This window comes from Vanessa cardui, chromosome 23 (genome assembly GCF_905220365.1).
Source record: "Vanessa cardui chromosome 23, ilVanCard2.1, whole genome shotgun sequence".
In the NCBI taxonomy this organism is placed as follows: Eukaryota; Metazoa; Arthropoda; class Insecta; order Lepidoptera; family Nymphalidae; genus Vanessa; species Vanessa cardui.
Window position 1 is genome coordinate 2663355 of NC_061145.1, and position 18606 is coordinate 2681960.

An 18606-nucleotide genomic window follows, 5' to 3' on the forward strand; every position below is an offset into this window, starting at 1 on the left:
TAGAAGCGAATGCCCATTCCAGTATAGTACGACGGATCGGCAAAATTCGTAGAACCGATCACATCCGAAATAAGTACGCCATCCCAAATTATCAATATTTATTTCTTATGTGAATATGATCTTTACACAAACGGAACAACGTGTAATATCGTATGACTTAACATATTCGTCAATTTGACACGTCGATTTACATGCACTTACTTTCTCGGGTTGAACTGACGCGAGAATCTACAGCGACGAATAGTATCGAATGGCGCGATAGTAAATTATTTCTATTGGTTGTGTGAATCGGCTATAATCGGGTTATTGAATCTGCCGATGCTACATCTTAGTTCCACTTGCCCTCCTCTTCTTCCATTTCTGAATATTCTGTAAACTTTAAGCGTCATTAAAATGCTACATTAGCCTACAAATTTAATAAAAAAGGGATTGATAATAATTTAATTGTCTAGTCCTGGAAATATCGTAAACGCTATATGCGTACACATTTTGTAAAATTACAGTATAAATATTATAATATATTGACTCACTGTAAAATTATGTGATGTCCAATAAATTAATTAATTAATACCTAATTGGTAGATATGGTGGCCAGTGTCTATGGATGAAAACGAACACTTAGGCATCAGAATCATTTGCCCATGTGACATTCAGCTTGAAACAAAAAAAAAACAACTAACAACATAAAAATGAATCTTATGAGCTCTGTATGAAATATAGGTATTATAGACATCAATGATTTTTAATAGTTAATTTTTAGGGTAAACAAAAAAAATAGCACAATTAACAAATAAACAATTATAACATAATAGTTAATCTAATTACTTCAAATGCGGAGGAGCATATGAGCCACCTGATGGTAAGTGGTCACCAGTAGCACCATCAACCATAGTCAATGACGCTGTAAGAAATATTAACTATTCCTTACATCGTCAATGCGCCACCAACCTTGGGAACTAAGACGTTATGTCCCTTGTGCCTGTAGTTACACTGGCTCACTCACTCTTCAAAAGTTGTTTAGCGGTAGAATATCTGATGGGTGGTCGGTACCTACCCAGGCGGGCTTGCACGAAACCCTACCACCAAGTGAATTTCTGTGGGAACTATAAAAAAAATACAGGTATTTAGAACAGCTATGATTTCGAATAGGATTCGTTCATTTTTAGTGTAAAGAGTGCTTATTTTAAATGAAACTTAATGTACTATTTTTTATACTAACCATGGAATCATAGACAAATATTTATTTCTAAGAAAAGAACTTTATTATTAATAAAGTTCAGAAGTTGTAAAAATATGGTATAAATAAGGATAGGAATATTTCGACAAAGACCGGTAATTTACCTTCGAAAAAATGGCGGCAAAAAAATAATAATAAAATAAAAAAATATCCTCTCAAATTATTCTTTGAACTTAATTTAAATACTTCGCGTTTTGCAGAAATTTACTAAAACTTTAGTATTTTTAATTGGGTCGCGTGAACAAACTTATAATATTATTTTAATAAAGGAATTTTAACCTTATTTGTAAATATATAAGATTGTTTATTGATGTTTTGTTATTTCTTTTATTTGGCCGTGTCCTTGAATATTAATATGTCGCTGCTTATAAACGAAAGGGCCACATATCAAAATTTCTAAAAACTACTTTTATGCCGAAAATTTAACTATAATGAACCTTATTTTCATAAATCACAAAGACACTTATCGATTTTGCACTCTAAATCACTAAAATACACAAACGCCTCTTTGGCATTTTAACGTTTCGGTAGCTAACTTCAGAGCGATACGGCCATCTTGCTAGTTGCAACCTGAGAGTCGGCGCGGTCGTACGTGTTTTTTGAGCCAGTCAGCCACATCTCAAAAAGTCGTCAATTATCAGGCAAAATTTTATAGACAATAGGGCTACATTTTGAAATGCGTCGGGTTGGCATATAAAATAAAAGTAAGTAAAATACAATTTATTTAGCAACAGTGCCACATTCCGAAAAGCGTCTATTTCGCAATAGAATCAATTTGTAAACACATAACTTTCTTTTAAACTTAAAAGCAGTTTTTGTGAAACGTCTATTTCGCGGTATTAAATATAATAGTTTGTGAAGACCTTTTGAAACGAAAAGTACTAACTATTGTTTTGGTTTTTTTTTAGGTTAGTAAATAATTTATTTTAAAAGATGACTTATAACTGCTTAACTGCTTGGCGATTGAATAAATTATTTTAGCTTTTAATGCAATTAATGTGGGTTTAAAGGCCATTAATAATATTGGTACCTATAAGTGATTTTTAATAATACTTACTGGGATTATTTGTAATGAACTTGTGAAGTTAAACTAGTTTTATTTTGTTATTTTACAGGATGCATAAGACCAGAGGATATAGACTTGTGAAAATGGTAAATGATTCCATCTCTTTACAGAAGAATAAACCATTACCCCTTAGTCCACATAAAAACGATGATTTACCAATTGGTCCACAGCTGCAGCAAGATTCTCCTTCTCCTGATTCTCCTTCGTCTATCAACCCACATGATAGTTCTTTCGATACAAATTCTATACCAGACAGTCAATATGGCCAAAATTTAAGTATTTTGGACTCCGATGAAGAACATTTGATTACTTTTAACGATAAACCAAACATTTTGATTGAACATAGTGATGATAGTTCCAGCGAAAGCAAGAATTCAGATAGCACAACAAGTCTGTTTTCTTCTGATGACAGTGTCAAAGATCCAAATTTCAATATAAGCTTATCATCTAGTTCCGAATCAGATTCGGAAGAAGATCACGAGGAAAATACAGCACTAATAAGGCAAGATATTTCACCAAAACCCGGAACTTCTAGAGATTTTAATAAAACTACGAAAACCGTCCAACTTCCACAAAATCAATCAGCCAGCAATATTAACCAATCACACCAAATTGACGACATACTACAAAGCTGTATAGGTAACATTGAGAGCGTCAATACCCAGCCAAAACCACTTAAAAGTGAAGAGCAATCACATAGTGTGAGTAACCATCAAGACATCGATAGTCATGAACTGCAGCCAGTCAGCCTTAGCACTCTGATACAGCCTCGCAGTCTTGATATGCAGCCAAATAGCGTAGATAGCCTGCCAGTAAGCGTCGATGGACAATCTCCTTGTACGGATACACATCTAGCTATTAAGTCTCGTAAAAGAAAAGCAAACCCAGAGATATGGAAGAAGAATAAGGCCAAATTTTTAAGAAATACTGGTAAAGCATACACGTCTTTGTCAAAGTCGAAGAAGCTCATGGACAGTAAAAAAGTTGGGCCTCCTTGTTCAAACAAATGTAAGCTTAATTGTTCTTCTAAATTCTCACAGGAAGATCGACAGGTAATATTTGATGAGTACTGGAAGACTGCTGATATACATATTCAGAGACAGTTCGTCCATGACCACATGACTAAAATTGAACCCAAATATCGTTATACTCGTGTTGGCAGTACTCGTAAAAATTTCAATCATGGATATTACTTGCCTCTAAATAAGACCCGTATCCGAGTATGCAAAATTTTCTTCATGCATACTCTTGCAATTTCAGACAAAGCAATCAGAACTGTTCTAAAGAAACATTCGAGTCTCACAGGAACTCAAATACCAGATAAGAGAGGGAGACATGAAAGCCATAACAAGACTGAATCTAATTTAATCGATGGTATAAAAGCTCACATACAATCTATACCACGAATCGAGAGCCATTATTGCCGTGCTCAAACGAAACGTGAATATATCGAAGGTGGGACCAACATAGCTACATTGCACAGAGATTACGTAGAAAAATGTAAATCTGAAGGAGTGCAACACGTAAACTACCAAATCTATTACAATATCTTTATGAAGGACTTCAATATTTCTTTTTGGCAACCTAAGAAGGACCAATGTGAAGATTGTACTGCTTACGCTAATGCTGAAGATAAAGTTCCATTACAACAAAAGCAAGACCAACATTTAAAAGAAAAATGTCTCGTTAGAGCGGAAAAAGAGAAGGATAAGGAAAATGTTAGTGACAAGTTTGTAGTTTCTGTCTATGATTTACAAGCTGTGATGCCTTGTCCGCGGGGTGAAGTGTCAAGCTTTTATTATATTTCAAAGTTAAATGTATTAAATTTCACGATTACTGAGCTTGGTACAAAGGACACAACTTGCTTTGTTTGGCACGAGGGAGAAGGAGCTCGAGGGGTGAATGAGATAGGTTCATGTGTGTATATGTACCTAAAATCTCTAAACGATAAAGCAACCGTTAACTTCGACGTAATTTTCTACAGTGATAATTGCTGTGGTCAGCAAAAAAATAAATTTATGCTGGCTATGTACCAACATGCCATTAGCGAGCTTCCAAAACTGCAAAGTATAACACACAAATTCTTGATTAAAGGTCACACCCAAAACGAGGGTGACTCTGTTCACTCCGTTATTGGAAGAAACATTTCAAAAGCATTAAAATCTTCGCCAATTTATGTACCCGATCAATATATTACATTGATCAAAACTGCAAAAAAGACGGGAAAACCATACACTGTTAAAGAACTGACACATGATAGTTTTTACGACTTGAAACCACTGGCTGTTGGTAACTTCATCACAGCAGAAAATGGAGAAAAGTTAAAATGGTCCGATGTAAAGGTTCTAAAAATTGATAAAGCTAACAAAAACATGTTTTTCTTTAAGACTTCATACGAAGAAGAAGAGTTCAAGTCAGTATGTACTTTGAAGAAACGGCAACCTAAAGCCACGGTTGCAACTAACACACTGAAAAAGTTATATACACAGAAGTTGAAAGTTTCTGAACAAAAAAAGCAAGGTATTCTAAAGCTTATTGAAAAACACGTAATACCGAAATTTTATGAAAACTTTTATATTAGTCTTTGAATATTATAGTTAATAAGGTTTAATAGAAAGATAGTTTAAAATCTTATGAGACTGACATTTGATATGTTCCTATATACAGATAAGTACATACTTTTTGTGATAATTTGTGATTGATTAGTTAGAAGTAACCAATGCTCAAACGTCTGTAAGCAGTGAGACTGATCTTTAATTGAGTTCCTATTTACAGTTAAGTACTTACTGTGATGATAAATTTGTAATTTGTTAAGTAAAGGAGTAAGTAATATAATAATGTTCAGAAGTCTATAAGACTATAATAAAAGTTAAACGTTGAACAATGTTATAGAATAGTAACAAAATATTTCTCACGTAAAAAAATAATATAATTTCTTTGATTTTATTCCTAACATACTTACTAATTTTGAGTTGTCTTATTAAGTTTTTAGAAACATTTACTTAATTTTGAAGTCTGCGTTGTTTGTTACCAAATACATTTAAGTTACTTTTTTAAATAAATGCGTATTTTCTTTCATAATTTGTGTCTTTTTATTGAAAAAGATCATTAGTGTAATTACAATAATTTATATGCCAAAGGGACGTATATGTCGTTAGCTTGCTTCCGATGATAGTTATCAAAATAATGCATTAGGACCTAGGTAAAGGCTTAAAAGACGCTTTCAAACATGTAATTTACATAAAAAATGGACGAACGTGTGAAAAGATATTTCAAAAAGAAAACTGAAAAATTTTAAAACACCCCTCCTGTAACATTCTAACATTTTGATTTGTGGCCCTTTCGTTTTGAAGCAGCGATGTGATCGTCTTTAAACAGTTTACAGTGTGGTCATAAATAAAGCGATTATGTCTAAAATATAATTATAGGTTTTTTAATATATTATATAATTATTGAAGTTATTAATTTCGGATAATTATATAATAAATTATAAATATATAAGTTGTAAATTCTCGTGAACAAGACATTCGTAGATAATCTCGAAATATCGAACTCCACCGATCAAAAATAAAAACATGGTAAATATCCCGAAATTAATAACTTTAATAATAAAAATAACCATGTTAATTTAAAATATTATATAATTATTTTTAATAATAAACCATATATAGATTAGATAGATGGATTTTCAATATTTAATTCAGTAAAATTAAATGTAATTTTTATTTATCCAATAGCAATTTCACCGTAGTTATGATTTCAATAGTTTTCCTATTTAATAGCCCTAATTTGTTTTAAGCCAGCGTTCAGACTAATTAGGAGAATTGAAGAAAGAGGAATCTTATGACAAGACAATAACAGAATACAGAAAAAAAAATAGAGAAAATTAGAATCATTTTTAAAAAATTTGAATGTGGAATGCAATACAAAACAGAATGGAACTCAATCACTACTTTCGGTTTCGTTAATTACCTACCGATAATTATTTATCATACTCTCATCTTTAAAATAAGGTAAAACTTTCTTTAATGATATTTTACAAGAAATTTATATTAAATATATTTTAATGCATATTAAAAAACCTCTTAGTATAATTAATTGAGATAAACATGCGGTCTCAGTTTTTTTCAATCATATTCAATTTTATCATACAATAAATTATTGTATTTATAGAACGATAAAAAGTATAAGCATCTAATTAAACTTACAAAAAATCGAATTTTATTATAATATAACGATCATTGCAGTTATTTAGAGTAAAGCAATGCTTTTACTTTAATCTTTAAAGTATTTCATAATGATTATTATTACTATAATTCTTACTTATATCTTCATAAGCCTTTTATATGGAACTCTCATTAATGTCCCAATATACTTGGATAATTGTTTACGATTACTAATAAAAATTATTCATCGTCGATATTTAATTGTTAAACGTTCTTTGAAATGTCATAAAAACGCTCGTTCCGTGGCCTTTCGAATTCCATCGCGAAATCAAGAATACTTCGATTTTCGAAATTATTATTTTAAAACAACGAGAAACTCATATCAATATAACGTATCTAGTAAATCGTACCTTATACAGTTACAATAAGGTCTATAATTGCATGTAAATATAAGTATATTCGATTCCCGGTACATATTATAGTCTGTAATACAGATTATATTAGGGTGGTCAGAGCTCCAATAAAAAGCATAACAGTTCTTAATTGAGAGTAAACGTAAGTTTTTTTTTTTTTTTTAAGTTAAAATAAAGACGCGAAGGAACTGTTTTATGAGGTCCGTTTAAAAAATTTACCGTTCGTACTTTGTTTTTGATTGAACCGTTTTGGAATTTCGTTGAAGGAAATTTTTGCTCCAATTGCATTTTGTGTTAAAGGGCGGGAAATACTAAATCGAAGAAATGATGCTAGTATTCGTTTATTATTCGAAATAATGCCTTTGTGCAGTTTAGTAATTGAAGTTGTGCTCTGGATTAGTAATACCAAGATCTTCTTACACTGGTGGACTATATGGGATTTTCGATTTTGCTTTTTTTTCTTTTTTTTCTTTTTAATTTGTCTTTATCAGCCAATCATTGCTGGATATAGGGCTCTTTCATAGGTTAGGAATCTGCGCCTTAAGTCCACCTGACTTTATACATATATTGTACTAACAGTCCCGCCTTCGTCCGTTTGAAATAAGAACTTTACGTCATTTCCAATCGCCGCGCTTATTTTTAAAAATCGAAATAAAATCATCATGTAACTTTTTAAATAGCTCATGTCTCTCTTGTTGTTTGCTTCTTAAAATTCTTGCTTGTTTTGTTTGCTTGTTGGTTCTGAACTGGTGAGATCTTTAGTAATTACTATTTTCTACCAATTTACTTATATCCACTATCCACCCAGTATCCACTTAAATACAGAAAAAAAAAATCATCAAAATAGATCCCACCGTCTAGGAGCTCAATTACATTCGAAATAGAAATATATAAATACAAAGATATGTATATATTTTTAATATGTTAGTCAAATCTTGTAACTGGATTTGAACTAGAATCATTCGACCAATTCAATTGAAAGTATGCACCCTTTTTGTTTGCTGACAATTCTAAATTTAAAAATAGTAACGTTCATTTTTGTGCCCGAAGTAAAGAATGCTTGTTTTTATTTTTTTTATTTGGTTTTTTGTTCAGGGTATCGGCGTTGCGGTCCAACGAGGAAGTATTTTTGCGACTATTACCGAAGTATTTATTTGGATCGTATTTTTTTCTTAACATTAGTTTCACGAAATAAAATTGTTCGCTAGTTTATATATGTCGCATTTATTTCCAAGTATAAAATAATATCATAAACTTTTACTGATTTAGTCTTAATGGTATAAATGTTTGTAAATAATATTTGAATTTATGTCAATCGTGGAAAATAATAGAATAATTTTATTTTTTTATTTTTTATTTAGGCCTTACAGCGTTTGCATTTGTAAAAAAAAAAAATAAAACAAATTGAAAAGCCAAGTGAATTCAGATGATATTGTCAACAAAATTATTTAAAAAAATCAAGAACTAATGCTTTAGTGGCAAGAAAGCTAACTACCTTTTCTAACTAACTTTTCCTTTTTTTAAGGTCATTGACATTTATTCACTAGTGTTTTGCTCGCGATTTCACTAGCGTTTTTCGGGTTGGTCTTCAGGTTAGCGAAATAAAAAAAAACCTTTGTTGGCGATCAATCTCGCTTGGTACATTCCATCATTAAACTACACACACATACAGAGTTACGTTCGCATTTATAGTATTAGTATATATGACATTATACAAAGCATTTGAACGTATATTAATCAGTATGCATCACACGACACCGATCTCTTGAATTACTGTGGACGCAATACTTCATTTTATTATAAAGCAAAAAAATGCGAAATTGAATATAAGTCGTCAATAACGTGATAAGTATTCACGCTGTTCGCAGAAACTCACTCATAACTCAATGTGAACTCCAATAAAACGTCAATGTCAGGCACGCGTCAATGACCTATTGCGATCACTATATTATGTAGTAACGTTATATAAAAGTAAAGTTTAGTTTTGCTATTATGTATTGAATTATAGATAATTAAATAAATCAATAACGTTTGAAAATAAATAAACGTCATGATTTTTTTTTCATTCAAAAACTCTTGTGACTTGAAAGAGTAACTTTAATTAATAATTAATTGGAGTGTCTGTTTGTAATATTAAAATTACCCCTTTGTCCTAAATGCATATGCAAAATAACATTTTTTATTTCTGTCTGCCTGTTTGTTTCGGCTAATCTCTGGAACGGTTGGACCGATTTGAAAGTAATTTCACTGACAGTTAGTTGATGTAATAAGCAGTAAAGCGGACTAATTCGGAATGAATAAACCCACTTTGTAAAATTTGTGCGCACGAAGATACGGGTACAGTTAGCATTATATAAAACCGTATGTAATAGAAAGAAATAGACATATAGAAAAAGAGAGAAACAGATCCTCTACAGGGACTCTATGTAATTACTGTAAGGTCTGTGAAAACGCTGACTTAATATTATAAATGTCAAAGTGAGTTTATTTATATGCAACTTCTTAATGGATACAGTAAAGGGCGGGATATAGCTAAACTGCCAGTCTTAATATATAATAGTAATAAGAATTAGGAACATAAATATATCCTTCTTGGGGCAAGGTATCTGTTTCTATAATAAAATTGTTTGTAAAAAACACATTGGTAGAAAAAGCATACTATTCGATACAAGATTTTATAGATGATAAAAAAGCGTGGTGCTAATACCTGTTGACTTCCAAGCAGGATATATTAATTTAAATAATTGTTTTTAACTAACATAACTTTGTATTTTTTAAATGTTAAAAAAGAGTAACTACTAACTTTCTTCTCGGTAGAATCTACTTTCCGTACTGGTGGCAGCTTCACTTAATTGTAAAATGACGATTTAAAAGTGCTTGTAAAAGCCTACTTGAATATAGTTTATTTTGATTTGATTTGATACAAATATGAATTAAAAATACTTAAGAACTGTGAGCTAGCAGCATTTCCCCGTTGAATCGCAATTCCGATCCTCTGGACTAGACACGAACCAGTCACCAGTAGAGGCAATAAGGCGAGGTTTTATTCTTTTAATTAAGCTATTGGCACCACTACTCCAGGGGCCTATCGTTTCGACAGCAAATAGGACAAAAAGTAACTTAGCATAAGACACTAATATTTAGATTGTTATTTTGCTTCAGTTTTTTCCGTAAAAACTAATCCACAAATATTAATAATGATACCGTATGGCAATAAAAAATTACAAGCAGAATAAATAAAATGAAAAAAAAAAAACAAATTGAAAATCGAAGGTACATACGACAATATGTCTGTGGTCAACAAATACAACAATTTAAAAAAAAGTATCCTAACATTAAATTGAGTTTTAACTGGTTTATTTTTGGCTTATTTGACAGCGCATAAATACCAGAGTTATGGATTTCCTCTGTGCGGATATTTGTTTTAAAGCTTTCAAACAGTATTTTTTCGCGATGTTTTTCTTTGCTGAACACAAGAATTATATGGTAATATCACCTGAACAAATACAAGGATACATCAGCTGGATCGTGACTGCACCTACGTTTAATATATACTAATATTACAAATACAAAAGAAAGTCTGCCTGTTTGTCTGTCAGTTGCTCTTTATTGTGATATCTGATTCTTAAATTGTATGAGTTCTGTTACAAAAAGTTTGGATTAATAAATTTTGAAATGCTTTCTATTGCTTGAGAATTCATTTGTAAGAATTAGTTAAGATAATTATGCACACAAGGATACACTCTCACATACTCTCTCTTCTAAGGATATATACACACAGCTGACGATAGCTTCTTTGATTATAGATCTGGTTAAATCAATATGATTTAAAGGCAAATTTAGATTTTTTTTATTGTACTTTAAAGGTATTCCAGTGTTGTGGATCACAAAGATTATATGATGATGGAGCGTTGAAAAGATTTTCTATACAAGTGATCACTTATCATTATATGCATGTATGTCTGTCTATTAAAGTAGAAATATCTCTGGAACGAATATAATACTTACACAATTCCTTCCCCAGCACCCAAGTCTCAGGTTTCGAGTTGACTTCAACGAGCACGGTCGGCGTACAGACGAGCAACACCATCAGATCCGCTATGCTTAAGTTAACCAGGAATATGTTTGTGGAGTTCCTCATGTCCTTAGTCTTTAGTATCACTATGGGCACCATCACATTGCCTATCACGCCCAAGCACATTATCACTATGCAAAACGTCATCGACGTCGCCTTTATATAATACGGTATTTCAGCGTACTCGGTAAAGTTATTCGACATTTCGAACGTCGAATTCGATATCGAATTATTCGTGAAAGTAGCATTTTGAAATTCGAATCTCTCGAATAAGTTCTCGGCGTTGTCGCGGGGGTTTTGTGTGGCATTTTTGTATGTGTTTGTGTTGTACTGTATCGGCGTTTGGGTATTCGTGTGCGTGAAATTCGCTATTGAAATCATGTGCGTGCGAGAGTGTGGGTGGACATGTGAGCTTCACATTTTTCTTTCCACTTCTCTGGCAGCTCAGTTCAGCTCGAGTTCTGACGTCAAAGGAATTCTTTTCGTGATCTGAAACAATATACACGGATTGATTACTTCATTTCACGAGACAACATTAAAAATGTGCTGCGACTGAGATGAATTGGACTGTTATACGGATCGCCGGGAATTATTATTTCTGAAATGAATTTCCATATTTCTTTCTCGTATAAATTGTTTGAGTATATTTTTAATCTTAACAACTGAAATAAAAACTTGTATTATGTATATGGAAAACTTTACTGTTTAGTATTTTTTAAACTGATGATGATGATAATGATGATGACGATTACGATTATAATTCGAAATTTTGAAATCAGGACCCCGGGATCAGTCCTGTCCAACAACTACCAGTCCAATAAAGCAGACAGACAAAAAGAAAGGTCGAAAATGAAAATGGGCATTTCTTATGATTTGATGTTACAACATTTACGAAATTAATAGACATATGTAATGTCTGGGTACAGTAGTCCTATTCAGAAACAAAAACTTGAAGATAACCTCAGAACACGAAATAAATATCAAAGAGTGATAATCAAAATCAAAATCAAAATAAACTTTATTCAAGTGGGCTTTTACAAGCACTTTTGAATCGTCATTTAACAATTAAGTGAAGCTAACACTGTTTCGGAAAGTAGATTCTACCGAGAAGAACCGGCAAGAAACTCAGTAGTTACTCTTTTTCTACATTTAATAAATAAAATTTTAACAAAAAGAAAAACCGACTTCAAACAAAACACTATTTTAAAACAAATGAATATGCACGAAAAAGTAATAAAAATAATTGCGTATTCAACGTATTTTTTAGAGTCTTCCTAAGTTAAATGAAATGAAAAATATTAGACTACTTAAAAGTCGATTAACGATTATATCATGTAGTTATAATTATTGGTATATTTGGAGCCGGTGTCAGCCATGGTGCCCTTGCCCCAACAATCAAAAGAAAGAAGCGATACGAGCCCCTTGATTGATCCAGTATATTATTGTGTAAAAGGTAATTTGTAAAAAACATATTTGTTAAAGTATTCTCGTATTGTTTTTTGATAGATATACTGTAGGGTTTTATTGGCTGACACCGACTCCAAATATAACAATAATTATAACTACATGATATAATCGTTAATCGACTTTTAAGTAGTCTAATATTTTTCATTTCATTTAACTTAGGAAGACTCTAAAAAATACGTTGAATACGCAATTATTTTTATTACTTTTTCGTGCATATTCATTTGTTTTAAAATAGTGTTTTGTTTGAAGTCGGTTTTTCTTTTTGTTAAAATTTTATTTATTTTTTGATTTTAAGTGAAGCTGATGTTGACTAACTAATTTTTTTTAATATGGATAGATTAAGCGTTCCGTTTATATGAGTCAGAAACTACTTCGAGGACAATTTCAAAGGAAACTTGCGAATAAAGCAAAAATAGACTTTCGAAAATGCGGATTTAATACGTCACGCGGCGTAAACTACAAGGATCCCTCGAAAGAGCTGTAATCGAACTCAGCAAAAAAACTTTGAAAAAGACCAACTATATTTCGTACATCATATGACATCACATCACATACACAAAATTTGATTAGATAGTAAGAAATTCTGCCCCATATCGCACCCTAACTGCGAGCCGTATAGGAGTTCCATCACTACATAGTATAAAACTAAGTCGCTTTCTCTGTCCCTATATCTTTAAATCTACGCAACGGATTTTGATGCGGTTTTTTTTAAAAGATAGTGTGATTCAAGGGGAAGGTTTGTGTATATAATACATGAACAATATAGTAAAGAAACACTGATAATTTTAGAAGTTTGCGATGTGATGTCGTATATAAACAAATTCTGTAGTATATTTAGTATCAGTATTGCGACCGTGCGAAGCCGGGGTGGGTAGCTAGTTGATTATAATATTCGACTATGATAATTACATAAACATAACCACATTACGGAAGGTGACTCAAATATCCAAATAACCTATAAATAAAAGATTCGACCTAGTATCGCTAACGTGCTCCTCAGAATTGTTCCGTTCCCTTCCGTTCCGTTACTTTGTCATGGATCCTGTGCTCAGAACCTTACCAAACTTTCATCAAATTACCCTTGAAGTATATATTTTATAATAAAAAAAGAATTATCAAAATTGGTTAACGTGATTTTCAGTTATTCACCTATTTGTCGCGCATATACATAATGCAAATTTAAGACTTATGTCGTTTTCACATGGATACCATCATCGGAAAAAAAAATAAAAAAAATGGGACCCCACGGGAAGCACTACCTTTCAAACAAAAAAAAATTACCAAAATCGGTCCACCCAGTGAAAAGTTATGAGGTAACAAACATAAAAAAAAAAAAAAAAAAAAAAAAAAAAAAAAAAAAAAAAAAAAAAATACAGACGAATTGATAACCTCCTCCTTTTGGAAGTCGGTTGAAAATGCAATCATATTCGTTTAATACAATTATATATGTATGTAATGTATCCAGAAGTCAACAGGTATTAATACCAAGCTTTTTTATCATCTACAAAATCTTGTATCGCATAATATGCCTTTTTTACCAATGTACGTTATATATGTTATTGCATGTCACCGAAATTAATTTAAAATTATTTCAAAAATGCGATACCTGAAAATTCTTACAGAATAACGCTACAGTTGATTTGATAATACACAGATACGTTACACATATAAACACCATGTATCAGTGTGTGAAATATTTATTTATCTGTCTATGCGTTCCTAAATGAATTGGTTTACATTGGTAGGGCTTTGTGCCCGTGTGAGTTGGTAAAACCAAAAATCAAATACTTTACCGCCAACAGCTAAACTATGAACAAACAATGCTATAAAAACAGCACATATATATATATGCACATCAGTGTTTTAATAAATGGCTAATATTTTACACTAGTATTGTATAATTCTGACCGAAAATACTTTTTTTTTCTTATATTTCATCCTTTACTATATTTTTTTTATTTCACCTGTGCAGAGAATTTTAAGATAGAATTAAAGTGACTTTTGTCTTATTAACAAATATTAAAAAAAAAATTCTCCTTGGAAGGATCCGTCAAAATGTCAATGTATTTATTCGTTACAGAAGAACATAAACATGTCGAAGGAACCCACAAAAAATCCTATAAATTCAGCCAATATTTGTGCAAATCTATCGGGTTGTGTACCTTCGTGATTTATGGTGAAAGATTGACCGGTTAGATTTAAAGGGTGCGATGACAAAGCATAAATCTAAGATGTGATTGGTGGTTTTCGGAAAAACTTTATGAAGAATGATTTTGATTGGTTAATATTAATCATCTAATTCTTTATTGTTTTTGATGTAATCAGTTATTGTATATATTAAATTTATTTACCATTTTCATATAACAAACGTTTAAGGTAAATATTTTTATTATACTTCTTATATTAGTAGTTGTTGTCTGTGTTTTATCGTTTTAGTTATCATGTGTTATGGAAAGAAGTAGTATAGTTTAAATTAGCTTCGCACAAAATTTCATCAAATTCGGTTCCGTGTTTTGGTAGTGAAATTAGTATAGGTAAACTTAAATTTCATAGTAAATTCCCATATATCATGAATGTATACTAATCCCTGAAATCGTAGCGATTCTCTCAAAAGCCAGCTCAACTGAGGGCCTTCTAACAGTCAAGCGTCCAATCATACGCTAGACATTATACGATTCCATTATAAAATTTAATATACTCGTATATTCATAAACCGTTTAAGAAGTCAAATCTGTGATATATAATGATGCATATGTTTTTGCAATTGCATATTGTTTGTTGAACTTATTAAACCTGCAAGCCCCCTGGTGTTGCAGATATCCAGTTGTGGTGGAAGTCACTTTCCATCAAGTTAACCCCTGCTCGTTTGCCAATTATGACATAAAAAAACATTTGTGTAATAAAAGTTATAGAGAAAAACAATCAGTCTTTTATTGTGTCACAGAGCAGAGTTATGTTACTTAGAGTAATGGAAATGGAGCGAAATTTACCATGGAGTATACAGAATAAAGATCTGAGATGGCCCAGTGGTTAGAACACGTGCATCTAAATCAATGATTTCGGATTCAAGGCCCACTATATATATGTGCTTAATTTGTGTTTATAATTCATGTCGTGCTCGACCGTGAAGGAAAACATCCTGAGGAAACCTACATGTGTCTAATTTCATCAAAATTCTGCCACATGTGCATTTCACCAACCCGCATTGGAACAGCGTGGTGGAATATGTTCCAAATTCTCTCCTTAACGTTAGAGGAGGCCTTAGCCCAGCAGTGGGAAATTTACGGGCTGTTACTTTCTTTTTTTTTACACAGTACTTATATTTTAACAAAATAATAGTCGCCTGCCTCACCTGATTTACTTGATGGCAGGGCCGTGTGTTTATATATCATCTGATATTCTACCACCAGACAGCAATATTTTGTAATGCTCCAGTTTGAAGGAAGAAAGAGTCAGAATAATTACAAGTACAAGAGATAACATCCTAGCTTCGAAGTTTACCTTAGAAGTCACCAACAGCAATGTTTATAGGTGTTGGTGACTTTTTACGGTCAGGTGATCCAATTATCCGACTCCCTAACTATGTCATAAAAAGCCTTTTTATCCAACCAATGCATAATAACGTGATGTAGTTTAGTCCTCTATCTACCTAGGTATAGTACGACACAACTTAGATGTAGCATCGGCAAAATTCGTAAAACCGATCACATTCGAATTCAGTACGCTATCCCAATTTATCAATCTTTATATAAACTTAATAACTCATAATTTCATATGACCTAATATATTCGTCAATTTGACGCGTCGATTTACATGCACTTGCTTTCTTTGGTTGAACTGAATCTATAGCGATGAACGGCGCGATAGGGTAGCATCATATCTATATTTCTATTGGTTGTATAAACTATAAATCAGTAGTAATTGGTTCTATTGAATTTGCCGATGCTACATCTAAGTTATGTCGTACTATATGTGGGTGTAGGCCCTAGTAGCAGTTGTTAGGTACATAAGTATAAGTTAAAACTAGTCAATAAATTAACTTACTTTTTTAATTTATATTAGGATGTAAGATTTTAAATTAATATGGCTATTTTTTATTATTAGTGTTATTTAATACGGTATATTTATAATATAGTATAGTTTTTTTTTATTTTTAGTTGGTGGATCTCGATGTTTCGACATTATTTACGAATGTCTTGTTCATGAGACATTATGGTAAATATCCCCTAACTGTAATCGTATTAGGATAAATTAATAAAAAGTCATTTCGAACTTAATATGTATCTTAAGATGGCATTTTAACGTGATTAATGTAGCGTTCAAATAAACTGTTTTATCGTGTAGCAAAGATACTTTTTCTACTTATAATAACAACGTTAACATCAAATTGTAGCATCTTCTAATTATAAATTGCTTTAGGTATAAAGTTAAAGGGATAAGAAATGAGCAAGGAATAGCTTCCAGAAAGAAACTGCTCGTTAAGAAAAACGACACCTGAATTGTTCCGAATAGCTCTCAATTGGAGGGCTTTAATTGCCTTTAAGAAATATATTTTAGCACCCTTTTACTAATATATTTTTGATTCTAATAAATGAAGTAAACTATATCTGATGTACTCATTTATAAATAAAAATATTTTACACGCACACATGCAAGTGCGTTCACGCACACATTCACACGAGACTAATTAATCTATATACAGTCGGGGTAAGAAAAGGTTCGTCACCGTAAGATCTATTTTCGTGTGCTCAGTGTGAGCTATAATCTGCTTTACCGATCGAGAATTACATATTGAGTCGCAATGATTTGATCTTTAGATTCAAAAGGTACTAAGAGTTTACGTCTTGACATAGGAATTAATTAGAAAATTGACGAAGGTTTTCTTACTCTGACGGTACATACGTCACACACACTGTAAAATATTTTGAATGAATTGATTAGAGATGGATTTAGTGAGTTGTCCTAAACGTATCAAAGTACACACATAGCTATCGCTTTCGATACGTGCCTTGTTTATTTTTATAACATGGACACGTGGTACGGTGCGCAAAAAAATTGTAATATTACTCTCTGTAGATCGTTTAGGTGCATTGTAAATACTTCCTTTGTATTTCTTATACGTAGGACTTATAACATAATTATTGTATAACTCGTTCACTTCATAAGTGATTTCAATAAGTTCATATAGCAAGTTTGATTTCGCTGCGAGAGAAATTTATTAATATGTCATATAAAGATTAACATTGTTAGCTGTTTGTTGTGGACATTCACTAATGATTCATGATTACTGTTATGACTAGAATAATTACCATTGCGAATCAACTCGCCCACAGCATTAATGGTCGGAACCCAAATTTTTTTTAGGACCAAGCTCCAGTAAATTACCGAATGCTCAAGCTACTTGGGCTTTGACGTTTAAGCCACTCTGGGTAGGTACCACCCACTCATCAGTTATTCTACCGCCAAATAACAGTACTCAGTATTGTTGTGTTCCAATTTAAAGGGTGAGTGAGCCAATGTAACTAAAGGCACAAGGGACATAACATCTTAGTTCCCAAAGTTGGTGGCACATCGACGATGTAAGGAATAGTTAATATTTCTTACAGCGTCATTGTCTATAGGTGATGGTGACTACTTACCATCAGATGACCCATATGCTCGTCCGCCAACCTATACCATAAAAAAATGTTAAGAAAACATCACGAGGAAACATTACAAAATCAACAACCCGAGCTACAGCATTGTAAGAAAATTTGAATATTACGAATTGAAATTAAAATGTACTATTAATACAATTACTCAGTAGTTTTTGTTGTTATTGTCATTTTAGTATTATTCTAATATGCCTATTAATAATTGTTATGTTGACAGTACTAGTGACCTATATAAGGGCTGCCTCCCATTGTTCCTTGGTAACGAAATCAGCGGGAACAATAAAGAAATAAATTCACTAACGTCGTTGTTGCTAAGGGACATACGGACATTGAGACGGTCACTTCATTATTACACAGATCATGGATTTTATTTTTAGATAGATATATACATATATATATATATATATATATATATATATATATATATATATATATGCTCCCTATGTATGCTTAGATATTTGCGCAACGGATTTTGATGCGGATTTTTTTATTAGATAGAGTGATTCGAGAGGAAGGTTTTATGTATAT

General features: G+C 31.9%; 1 protein-coding gene across 2 annotated transcripts in view; it reads right to left on the reverse strand.

Moving 5' to 3' along the window:
* The window catches only part of LOC124539695 (thyrotropin-releasing hormone receptor), a 126006-nt gene that overhangs the window by 48040 nt on the left and 59360 nt on the right, over positions 1-18606 (reverse strand). For both annotated transcript variants that reach the window (XM_047117023.1, XM_047117024.1), the window contains exon 2: positions 10891-11446. In XM_047117023.1, the coding sequence (XP_046972979.1) occupies positions 10891-11338 (448 nt within the window). In that variant the 5' untranslated portion in view covers positions 11339-11446. The remainder of the gene's footprint in view (positions 1-10890; positions 11447-18606) is intronic.